Genomic DNA, 12282 nt, shown 5'->3' with positions numbered 1-12282 from the left:
CTGAGAGACCAGCTCCATGAAGCTCGTCACTTAGCTCCACACATTGCAGCTGTTACTTTTAGCTGTTTGAGGACACAGCCTGGGTCTTACTCATTCTGGTGTCGGTTAACTGACCCTGAGCCCAGCAAAGCCCTGCCCAGTGCCTGGTACGCTGCTTTTTGCTGAATGAATGAGATGGATAAATGATGGTTCTTCTGTGCAAGTGGGAAGTCTCTCTGCCTGCTGGGAACGTCTGGCTCTTTGAGGCCCTGGCTGTGGGTTGGGCTCCCACACAGCCAGCCTCCCCCTGGCTGGGCCACCGTTCCCATGACTGTGTGGTCCTGAGCAGCTTGTCCTTTGGCCCAAAACCAGGGCTGAGCTCTTCTTTCTCCAAACCTCCCCAGCAGAGGCCAGAGCTTCCCAACCTTCTAGAGCCAAAAGCTACACACAGGCTTTGCAGCAGGATCCAGGGCCCCCAGAAACAATTGTGTCCCCCTCTGACCTGAGATTCTGGTGGAACAGTGAAGAAAAGCTTAGGGAGAAGGAAGTCATAGTAACAGCTACTAGTTCTGGAGCAAGGACTCTATGCCAGGCACTCACTTCACCTTTACAACCCTATGGGGAAAAGAATATCATTATCCCCCTTTTTCAGGTGAGGATACTGAGGCTCAGAGTGGTTGTTGCTTGTGCAAAGCTCATAACGCTGGAGAGGGTTGGAATCAAGATTGGAATAAGCCCGATGCTCTTGCCTATTCACTTCTGTGCCTTGATATCAGAGCCCTTTCCTTGGTAGACAGTGGTAACGAAGGGGCCTCCAACCTTGGATCTTTGTTTTTCCCTTGGTTTAGAAGAAAACAGTATATCTTTGGTTCATTTGAAAGGGACAGAAACCCATTTGAAACTTGCTTTAAAGGGAGGAGAGAGGGAGGACTGTTTCTTGGCTCACAAGCTGGAAGGCAAGGTAGAACTGGTGCCAGCTGGAACCAGGGCCCCAGAGCTGCCAGGCTCATGGCCCTCAGCCTTGAATCTCTGCTCATCCCAGGGTGTTAGCTTCATTCTTTCATACCAGATCTTCTCCTGGCCCCCAGCAACACCAGATACTCATTCTTACATGCGTGTCACCCAGCACGGGGGAAATTCTTCTCTGCCTGCTCAAGTTAAAAAATCCCAGGGTGGGTTTTGGATTGGTCTGCCTTGGGTCATGTGACCATTCTTGACCCAATCAATCACTAAGGCCAGGGCAGGGGATACTGAAGTTGGAGTGACCGGAGTCTCATGTTCCCACCCAAAGCCAGGGAGTCAGTTGCTCTGAGTGAGTGGAAGCCACCCTCTGAAACTCACCATTTGAAGGATTATTGCCTAGGACCGGGAGGTACTATTAACCCCCCATTATAGAAAACAAGGCAGACAGCTCCCTGTAGGACCTGGATTAGCTCTGTTTTCAGGGTGCCCTTCTATTCTAGGTGAGCATCTGTGGTCTAGTATAGGAGCAGAGCACACGTGGCAGATAGCATACCTGCCTGGGAGAAACAGCAATGGCATGGACCCTTTGATCTGGAGTCCCTCCCAGCTGTAACGTGGGGCCACCTTTGGGAGTCTAGGCTATACTTCCTGATCGGGGTGCTTAGCTCCTGAGTTCATTGGTCGTAAATGACAGAAACACGGCTCAAATTGATTTAAACGAAAAGATTAAACAGAAAACAAACAAACAGAAAGATTAATTCTGATAACTGAGAAATCCAGAGGCTTCAGGTCCTGCTGGATCCAGGTATGCAACATCACCTGGGATTTGCCTTGCTTATATCCTGGTTCTGTGTTCTTAGACTTGGCTTTAGTCTTAGTCTTAGTATTGGATAGGCTCTCTTGAGGTTGTGATAAAGAGGTACCAGGCTTACATCCAACCAACTTAGCAACCCTAGCAGAGAGAGAGAGAGCCTGTTTTCCACTAGCTCCAGCAGGAAAACCAAAAGTAGGCTCTTTTTAGCCTGGCTTGGGGTATATGCCATCCTTGAACTATAGCCAGGGAAGATACCTCACTTTGATGGGCCAAACCTGGAGCCTCTGGGCTGAGAGTAGAGGAGGGGTGGTTTCCTAAAGGAAAGTCAAATTTTTTACCGAAAGAAGCGAGGGAAGGGGCATCCAAGCAGCTGCCGTCCACCAGAGCCACCACTCAACTTCTCTCCCAGTTCAGCAAAGAAAGTATCACCTGGCTTGCTGCTCTGTCCATCCCCTCGCCAGTGTTAGCTGTGTGTCTCTCCTCCCTTTCTAGAAGAATATGTACACACCTGCTACTTGCATCTCTCCCCGAATCACCCTTCAGAACCATGGATTCATAGACCGTTGGGCTAGGAGGGAGCTCATTGATCTTTGGGCCTCCTGTTGATATTACAGATGGTCAAACCATGCCCCAGAGAGGAGCAGTGACCTGGGCATAACTGCGCAGTGAGTTAAGGTAGAGGCAGGGCTAGAACCAGGTTGTTGGACTTCAATTAAGCGATGTTTTCTTCCTCATACTCTAAGTAGAAGTCAGTGACATCAGGTATCCCTTCCAAATACAAAAAGCATCCCTAATAATAACAATGATAAATTTAAAACCAGTGAATAGCTGCTAAAGACTTTAAGATTGGATGTTCAGTCAAGAGAATAAAAACAGGAGAGGTGAGTTTATCATTAACCAGGCTTAGCATTTCCTAGTCGAACGCCAACTATTCCCTGGCCCCGGGGAGGCCCTGTCCTCCTCTGCACAAATTCCTGGCCAGTGTATTATTAGCCAGTGGTCTCCTTAGCAAAGGCATGCCGGAATGAGGGAGGACTTAAGACAAATGCTCCATGGCCACAGAACTCCCTTTCTCAACAAGATTTACTTATCACAAAGTTTCATTCACACCCTGCACCCCTGCCTATCTCTCTCTCTCTCTCACACACACACACACACACACACACACACGCACACACTTGCCGAGCTTGGGGCTTATCCTCAAGCTGGGGGTAACTTTGTTAGTGCTGAGTCGAATGGAAGACTCAAGAGTTTTCTTTCCGTCCTTTCCATGAATCATGTGGCCCTAGTCCAAGGTCTTTGGCCCATGTCAGCCTGGGGAAATCTCTGAGCTCACTCAGATTTTCAGAATCCAAGCTGCTTCCTGCTGGGCCACAGTCCAGCTCATTGCTCCTCCAGGAAGCCGAATCTCCCTGGGACTCCTTCAGCCCTCAATGTCCTCTGGCACGGTCGACGTGGCAGCCACCTCCTGGCTGTATGGTCTCGATTAGTCATTCCACCTTGGCTCCCTCTCCCTTCTAGTAACTTTCCACCCACACGATCGCCTCCCACCCCCCCCCCCCCACTCCCACACCTTCCTGGGTCTGGCCGACCTGGGAGCACATGCTCACTCACTCACTCGTTCCTTCACTATCACTCCAGCCTCTGGAACACACACCCACTCACGAAGCTCAGCAGTGCTGATGAAATGTTCTCCCCGAGGAACCCCTAGGCAGAAAGTGTTTTCATCTCCCAAGGGTTTCGGGGTGTCTGCCTGATGCAGCCTCTGCAGTCCCCAGTGGTCATCAGCGCCAAATGTGGCCAGAAAAAAACACATCAAGTAAGATAAGAACTGACAGGTGCCCTTGGATTTAGTCATTAAGGGGTCACTGGTAACCGTAGTGAGCGTGATTTCCAGAGGAGGGAATGGAAGGGAAGTGGAGAAGGGGTGGGTGCTGAAAGGAGGGGGACGGGATGATGGAACTGGAGAGATCTGATGAGAATTTGGCATCTGCAGAGGCCTCTGAAGGAGACTTTGACAGGCAGAGATAGACAGGCATGGGGGCAGACTGGTGAGGTCACTCTGGGTGAAGGGAATGGCATAAGCAGGAAATCAGGAGGCATGCGGAGCTTCTGTGGCCTTGGAGTAAGTCCCTTCCTCCTTCTGCAAGGTCGGTGGACATTGCAGCAGTGTCCTCCGAGGAATTTTCCAGCTTTGGGTATTTTTGGTTTACTGTGGCCTGGGGCTAGTGACAGGGCTTAGGCCTTGGGGGCTGGGGGTTTGGGAGCTGTTGGGACAGCCTTAGGAGGGCGTCAGCAGCCCTGGCTCAACTCCCTCCATAGAGAGGAAGCGGCAGGACCAGGCCCTGAGTGGGTTTAGCCCTGCCTTCAGAGCCTGTTTCCTGGGAAGAAGATGGCGTCTGCTCGGAGAGTCTGCTCTACACTCTACAGCAGTGGTTCTTAGAGTGTGGTGTCCACGGGAAAGGACAAACTCTCAGGTGCACCCCAGATCTACTGAATCTGAAACTCTGGGGGTGGGGCTCAGAATGTGCATTTCTGACAAATTCCCAAGTGATGCTGCTGGTCAGGGACCACCCTTTGGGAACCACTGGCTTAGAGGCGCTATGCTTTCCTTTTCCCTTGAGTAAGGGTGAGTGCTGGTACTAGCAGGACCGGCCTGCTCTGAGTTTCCACAAAGTGGTGGTCAGGACTTACTCGAGGCTGCTACACCCTGGGCTGAGGCTCTGCCTGGGAGGGGATGCCTCTCCTGAAGACAAAGAAATGAGGTTCCAGGACAGGCACTAGGGCAAACCTCCTCAGGGTCATGGTAGGTCCTTGGCAACCTGCTTAGTGGTTGTCTCTTTGCAGGTGTGTAACCTTGGGCAGGTAACCAACATCTCACAGCCTCAGTGTCCCCACTGTGAAGTGGATTGACATCGACCTCAGTTGCTTTGAGGATCCGTGAGGCACCACACGTTGCGTACCTGGCTCCTAGCAGGACTGCATAGTGCACGAGTGGTAGGAATTAAGGGCACTTTCCTCCCCCTTCCCACAGCCAGCTGCCTGCCCTGTCTTCCGCCATCTCACATGCTACAGGGCCCAAGGGTATTTCCTGGACTGTCAGATCATATTGGCCTCAGGGCCCTTATTTAGTATTAAATGTCCCAGCTTCTCTTCCACCAAAGATCCCCATCTCCCAGCTAGAAAATGTCTCTTGGTTGCTGCCAGGAGAAAGTCCCGATTCTGCAGTCGGGTTCTGCTGCCCCGGGCCCTCTCCTTGCTGGCCTGAGCCATCTGTGCTAACCTGCCAGGCTGCCGAGCGGTCCCTCGCGTGATAAATTGAACAGGCAGTCTAGACAGTACGTGATCCTCTCTGCATTTTTCTCCCAGGGAGAGCAGGATGCTGTCACCACCCTTGTGTTGGGGGGTGTGTCCAGCACCAGGCGGCCTGGGGAGTCACAGGGCAGGAAGAGAGTTGCTCCACCCAGTGCCTGCATTCCCTGTCAGGTGACACTCCCATGCAGTGAAGCTGGTGACAGGGATGTCAAGTGGAGCAGATCCAGACAGAACCCGCGGCATTCATCTGGGACGGGAAAGGGAAAACAACCTCAGCAGGGCTTGTTTCTCTTCTCCAGGGGAGCTGCCTAGGCAGAGTCTCTGTTCTCATCAGGGACCACTCTGTAGTCCCGATTCATTTTGAACCAGAGCTTGAACTTGATTGCTCTACATTCTCCTTCTGAACAATGAAAACACCTCTTCCTCCACCCCTCACCCCTCTCGGCAGCCCCTCTTCCTTCCAGCACAGCTAAGCTTCTCCTGTTGTCTCTATACTTCCTCGGGTCCCACTCCCTCCTTGGTTCGCTGATACCCGGCCTCTGTGCCCATCCCTCCTGACACTGCTCTCACCTAGGTCACCAGGGAGCCCTGAATCGCTAGGAGCCAAGCATCCATCTCAGTCCTTACTGAGTTCTCTGATGCATCTGGCACAGCTGATGGACCATCCCTTCTAGAAAAGCTGCCCTCAATTTCCATCGCACCCCTTCCTGGAAGTCCTTCAACCACTCGGTTTCTTCTTTGTCTCCACCACGCGCTCCTCCTCCTTCTCTCACCCTTCAGGGATGCTCACCCCAGGGCCCTGTCCTCAGCCACTGCTCTTCTCTTCCAGGGCAGTTTCCTCAGTGAACTGCATCTGCCCCGTGGCTTCAACCTGCCCTCAACCGAGCCCTGGCCCAGAACTCTCCTCAGAGCTGCCGGCCCTTCTGCCCACCTTCCCAGTCCACAGTCCACTCAAACCCACAGGCATCTCAAACCCAGCAAGTCCAAAACTGCACTGATGAGGTGCCCCCAAAGCTCTCCTGTGCCTGTGCTCCTCCCTTGAGAAGTGTCCACCTCTTATAGAAAATTATAGGAGCAGATGAGAAATTAGAAATGGAGAAAGAAGAAAGCAAAGCTTCCACAGTCCCAGCACACAGAAGCAACTACCTTGACTATTTGGGTGTATGCGTCCCAGCCTTCCTTCTGTGCTTTTAATATTCCATTTTCCCCACTTAACATTCTAGCATAAGAATGCTCCCATGTTATTACTAATTCTGCATAACTTATTATTTTAAAGCTATTTGGAACAGATAGCACATTCCAACTGTACAAAAGGGGATTTGGTAAAAAGTAAATCTCCCTCCCACCCCTGACCCCCAAGTCATCCAGTTCCTTCCCCAAGGTAGCTGCCATTCCTGGTCATTTGCGTATCTGTCTAAGGATGTCTGTGCCCACACAAGAGCACCTGCAATGCCACCCGCACCTTTTTTACTCATAAAGTAGCACACCATGCACCCTGTTCTACACCTTCTCTTTTTTCATTTATTTTTAAAATTTTTTAATAAATTTATTTATTTATTTATTTACTTGGCTGAGTTGGGTCTTCGTTGCTGCACGCGGGCTTTCTCTAGTTGTGGCGAGCAGGGGCTACTCTTCGTTGCGGTGTGTGGGCTTCTCATTATGGTGGTTTCTCTTGTTGTGGAGCACGGGCTCTAGGCGTGCGGGTTTCAGTAGTTGTGGCACGTGGGCTCAGTAGTTGTGGCTTGTGGGCTCTAGAGTGCCGGCTCAGTAGTTGTGGCTCACGGGCTCTAGACTGCCGGCTCAGTAGTTGTGGCTCACGGACTCTAGAGTGCAGGCTAAGTAGTTGTGGCGCGTGGGCTTAACTGCTCCGCAGCATGTGGGATTTTCCTGGACCAGAGCTCAAACCCGTGTCCCCTGCGTTGGCAGGCGGATTCTCAACCACTGTGCCACCAGGGAAGCCCTCTTTTTTCATTAACAATCTATCTTGAAAATCATCCCCAAACTACTCCTAGTGAGTTTCCTCACTCTTGTTTCCTGACTTTGAGTGCACCACTGCACAGCCACACCATAGGTTATCAAACTAGTCCTCCACTGAGGGACATTTAAGTTGTTGCCAGTCCTTGTTATTCTAAGTCAGACTGTAACAAGGAAGTGCGGGGCAGGGAAGGGGAGGCCCTGGGGAGAAGGAAATGGACATGAGGAAGCTTTGAAGGAGAAATTGAAGAGGCTTGGAGTAAGTGAAAAGCAGTCATAAGCCTGGTAATAGGAAAGAGGGTGACAGGAGGAAATGCAGATGGCTGGTCCACAGTGAGTGTCGTTCGGAGCTCACTGGCACCGAGTGGAAGTAGAACACTAGAAAGATGAGGGCCTCTGATTCAGGCCCGAAGCACAGGAGGGAGGTTAAGGCCAGCGTCATGGGCCAAGGATTGAGCTCAGGGTGGAGGACGGACCCTGTGCTAGGAAGGTGCTGGGCCCTGAGCCAGCTCCCAAAACCCTCACAACAACCTGAGAGGTAGTCACTTCCTCCCCACTTTACAGACAAAGAAGCAGGTGATAAAAAGTGGTGGACTCAAGTCCTGCTTCTCTACCACAGCCCAAGGGGTGCCTGGGTGGATGGTTAATGTTTAGAGGGGAACAGAGAGGACAGCTGCCTCCAGAGAGGCCCCATATGCGATTTCATGCACTGAATTCAGAGCTTCTTCCCTGACCCCGTTGGGGCTCTGAGTGGCAAGCCCTTGGATGAAGTGGCTGTCTGGGGCCTCCGAGGCCCTGCGTGGTACCCTGCCACCTCTCTGCCTCTAACCCCAGGGTCTGTGCTCTTTGCTGGCAGGTTTTGCCCATCATTGTTTTCTTCATCTGTGCCATGTCCGTTCTCTACTATGTGAGCCTCATGCAGTGGGTGATCCTGAAGGTGAGTTCTCAAGGTCCCAGCCTGGGCCCTCCCAGAATCACAGGCTGACAGGAACCACACTCTCCCAGAATGCCTTGCTCCCAAGCCCACACCCTCCCCAAATCCCCTGCTCTGAGGGCCTGGACCTTCCAGCATCCCCTGCTCCCCAGCCTTCTCTCAGAGTCTACTACCAACAAAACAACTTTTCACAGAGTCTCTTGTCATGCTACTAAGGAGAAATGGCACCAAAATCCAGTGGGGTCTTTGGGGGAGGGAAGTTTACAGAACTGGGGCTGCATTGAAGAGAAGTGTTAGGGGAAAAAATAATTTATACCAAAAAGATCTTGAGAGCAGTGGGTCACGTGGGCCAGACTTAGCTGATATAAATGTCAAATCCTGTGCTTATGTTCATAAAATCTGCTGCACAAAACCAGGATGCAGGAGACAGACAGCATTGGACAAGAGATTCTGAGGTTTTTAGCTGATTGAGCTCAGAATAAACCAGTATCATCAGGCAGCTGCCAGAAGTGCAGCCTGTGGTTATGTTAAGAGTGCACAGTGCATGGCCTAAGGGAGACAATTATCCCCAAATCTGGAGAATGTGTTCAACCAAGGGGCTATGACAAACTGAACTATCAGTGGGTTCAGTTTGAAAGGGCCTGAGACCATACATTCCATAGAATGGCTGAAGGAAGTAGGGATGAAGGGCCAAAAAAGAGAAGGCCAGGGTGAAGAAGGTTACGGGTAGGATTCTAAACACTTATAGAAGGTTAGGGAAAAGGCAGCCTGAGAGGTACCTGCAGTGGAGAGAAATTCCAGGGAAGCAGATTTCATGTTGATTAAAAGAAAGAACTTTTTAATACAGTGTTTCCCAAAGCCTTTCACAAAACTCTAGTTTCACAGCAAGTTAATAAATGCTACTAGGTAAAGGGATCCCATGGTCAAATTATTTATTTTATTTTATTTTTGGCCGCGCCATATGGCCCAACCAGGTATCAAACCTGCGCCCCCTACAGTGGAAGCGCAGAGTCTTAACCACTGGACCGCTAGGGAAGTCCCTTGGTCAAATAATTTTATGAAGCTAAGCTAGACACCAGGCTAAACAAATTTAAACAAGTTTTGTGCAGGACTTCTCAGAGCCTTTAATAAACTGGTAAGTATTGGTCATCTCCAAGGTGTGTGTGTACAGCAATTCTCAAATATATTTGACCAGGGAATCCTTTTTTCATGGATGATAAGCCCCCATCAATGGAGGTGTGGAAGGAGAAGATGAATGGACCTTTGGGGAAATGTAGGTAAGGGAGTTCTACCTGGGTTGGGAGTTGGAAGGAAGACTTTTAAGGTACTTCCACCCCTGACTCTCTCTGTCCCTGGGGCTTGCTGATACCAATCCACAAAGAGCACCCTGCTTCCTTCTAGATCTCCTGGCTGATGCAGGCCACCATGGGCCCCATGGCCACGAAGACCCTGAGTGTGGCTTGAACCATCTTTGTGAGCCAGGTCAGTATTGCAGCCTCCTTCCCTCAAGGAGGGCGGGTGCCCTGGGTCCCTAGAGCTCTGATTCAGTCAGCAGAAGAGCCAATCAAACCTTCTCCCAGGGTCACCAAAGGCTGCTGCCCTAGGGATGCTCCATTTGGGGATACACTCCTTGCCTGGGTCGTGCCAAGGAGGATAGTATCTCCCTGGTACCCCTTCCCACCCTAGGTCTAGGCTGTCTTCATCAGCTTAGAGACTCACAAGTCCTACAGATGGAGTCCAATGTTCTCCTCTTAATACAGGCAGAAACTGAGGCTCGGGGCTGGGAATGCCTTGCCAAGATCCCACAACATAAGCCAGAACTTAGAATCCAAGTCTTCTTCTTCCTGGACAGGGTTCCTTCCACAACATCAGTTTGTCTTTTTTTCCCCCTCCCTCTTTCTGAAAATGTATTTTCCAATCTAAGTGTGACTCTGAAGGGACTATCAGTCCTGAGTCCCTTGCAGAAGGCCGGACCCTCCTAGGGGTAAGACTCTGGTGACTGTTCCAGAATCCCGGCCCATCTGCCCAACACGTAAGTCACCAAAAAAACATACTTGCCAAAGTATGCCATATTTCACTGGGCAGTTTAGGAAACTTTGGAGGATATTTGCATCTTTTTTGCTATAATGCAAATGTGTAGATTTCAAAGGTTTTTTTTTTTTTAAGCCAATTAAGACAGATGTGCTCTGAGATAAATAGTCCAAAATCCCTTAGTTGTTCAAAATGAGGCAAAAGAGAAAAAGATATTTCAGTATCAGCATTTATTTTATATAAAATGCTGCAAATGTAATCAATGGTTTTTGCTGAGAAAAGACAAATCTTAGGTGAATATGACACGATAACCGAAAGAGCTCCAAAGGTGAATTAACTTTCACGGGGACGGGGAACCTTCAAGGATTAGTGGTATCATTTCAAGCTCAGCGTTGGCAGGCCTGGGCCCTATTCTCTTCTCTCGCCACAGTCTGTCCCCAGGGGATTGCCCCAGCCCCATGGCTTAAATACTTCCTCTCCCCTAAACTCCAGTCTGATATATATCCAACTGCCCCCTTGACCCTCCACTTGGATATCCTTAGATAATTTACTAGGCAAGTCCAAACAAGCAGAACCCTTGATTCCCTCCCTCAACACACATGCACGTCTCCAAGATTTTCCCTTCTCAGTAAATGGCAACGTCTTCAATGAGGTTGTTAGACAAAAATCGAGGAGTCATCCTTCCTTCCTTTGCTTCCCTTGCTCCCAGCTGCATCCAGTCCATCAGCAAGTCCTGCCAGCTCTGCCCCACATCACATCCCAGACCTGCCCTGCTGCCCTTTTTCTTTTTCTTGCTATGAGCCACTCTTGTCTCTTACCTGGACACGACAATCACCTCCTCTCTGTTCTCCCTGCCACCATTGCTGCCCCTACCCATCCTTCACACACAGGCTGGAGTAGCCCTTTATTTATTTATTTATTTTTAAATTTATTTATTTATTGGCCGTGTGGCATGTGGGATCTTTTTTTTTTAATTTATTTATTTTTGGCTACTTTGGGTCTTCATTGCTGTGCGCGGCTTTCTCTAGTTGCAGCGAGCGGGGGCTACTCTTTGGTGCGGTGCGTGAGCTTCTCATTGTGGTAGCTTCTCTTGCTGCAGAGCATGGGCTGTAGGCATGTGGGCTTCAGTAGTTGTGGCTCATGGGCTCAGTAGTTGTGGCTCATGGGCTCTAGAGCACAGGCTCCGTAGTTGTGGCACATGGGCTTAGTTGCTCTGTGGCATGTGGGATCTTCCCGGACCAGGGCTCGAACCCGTGTCCCCTGCATTGGCAGGCGGATTCTTAACCACTGCACCACCAGAGAAGCCCAGCATGTGAGATCTTAATTCTCCAGCTAGGGATCGAACCTGCGCCCCTGCATTGGAAGCGCAGAGTCTTAACCACTGGACAGACAGGGAAGTCCCCCGGAGTGGCCCTGTAAAAACCCAAGTCAGATCATGCCTCTGCCTGCTGAGGTCCACTGCTTACCCTGCCTTGTCCATCTGCCCTCCACCTCCCCCATCTCTATCCCTATTCCATAGCACAGTCTGGAACATAGTATATACTATAATTATTTATTGAATGAATAAACGAATGGCTACAGGCTTCCCCACGTGCCCTGAACTAAACATGCCATCGAATGCCCCAGTTCCTTTCTCTCTGGCAACTCCCATGGCTTCACTAAACGTCAGGCTTGGAGTTACATCTGCTTCTGGTCCTTTGCACGAACAGAGGTAATTCTTTGAACCCCTCTGACCTTCTGCTCTCCTGGAACGTGGAGACGACCACTTCTTTCCTAGAAGGTTGTAAGTGATGTGTGTGAGGGGCTTAGCTGGGTGCCTGGACGTGGGAGGCACTTGACACAGGGGAGCGTTATCAGGCCCAAAGGAAGGGCTGGGGGTCCTTCCACAGAGCTGGGCTGATGCTGAGGTTCAGAGAGGCTCAGCCAAGTACAGACTCTGGTCCTCACCCCACCCTGCTGTCTCTTCCCCTGGGGTCCCCAGCCCTCACTGTGACCTGCTCACTCCCAGGTGGAGGGGGTACGCCCCAAGTGCCCGTGCTAGCCTGACCAGCGCTGCTTGTTTGACATCTTTCCCGTTTGCTGACTGAGGCTCCTCTACTGATCCGGCCCTACTTGGCAGACATGACACTCTCTGAAATCCACGTTGTCATGACCAGAGGCTACGCCACCATTGCCGGCAGCCTGCGGGACGCCTGCATCTCCTTTGGGGTATGTAGAGCCCTCCTTCCGCTTGCTGAAAACCAGGAACCTGAAACCCACCTTTGTGGGAGCC

At 50.8% G+C, this 12282-nt stretch overlaps 1 protein-coding gene across 1 annotated transcript in view; it reads left to right on the top strand.

The window, feature by feature from the left end:
• SLC28A1 (solute carrier family 28 member 1) overlaps nt 1–12282 on the top strand; it is a 53036-nt gene that overhangs the window by 21540 nt on the left and 19214 nt on the right. The window contains 4 exon segments of the mRNA XM_033402923.2: nt 7902–7982; nt 9381–9461; nt 10155–10160; nt 12099–12218. Of these exon segments, the coding sequence (XP_033258814.2) occupies nt 7902–7982; nt 9381–9461; nt 10155–10160; nt 12099–12218 (288 nt within the window).

Source organism: Orcinus orca, chromosome 2, assembly GCF_937001465.1.
Source record: "Orcinus orca chromosome 2, mOrcOrc1.1, whole genome shotgun sequence".
NCBI lineage: Eukaryota > Metazoa > Chordata > Mammalia > Artiodactyla > Delphinidae > Orcinus > Orcinus orca.
The sequence above is the reverse complement of the archived record's forward strand: the minus strand, read 5'-3'. Positions and strand labels throughout refer to the sequence as shown.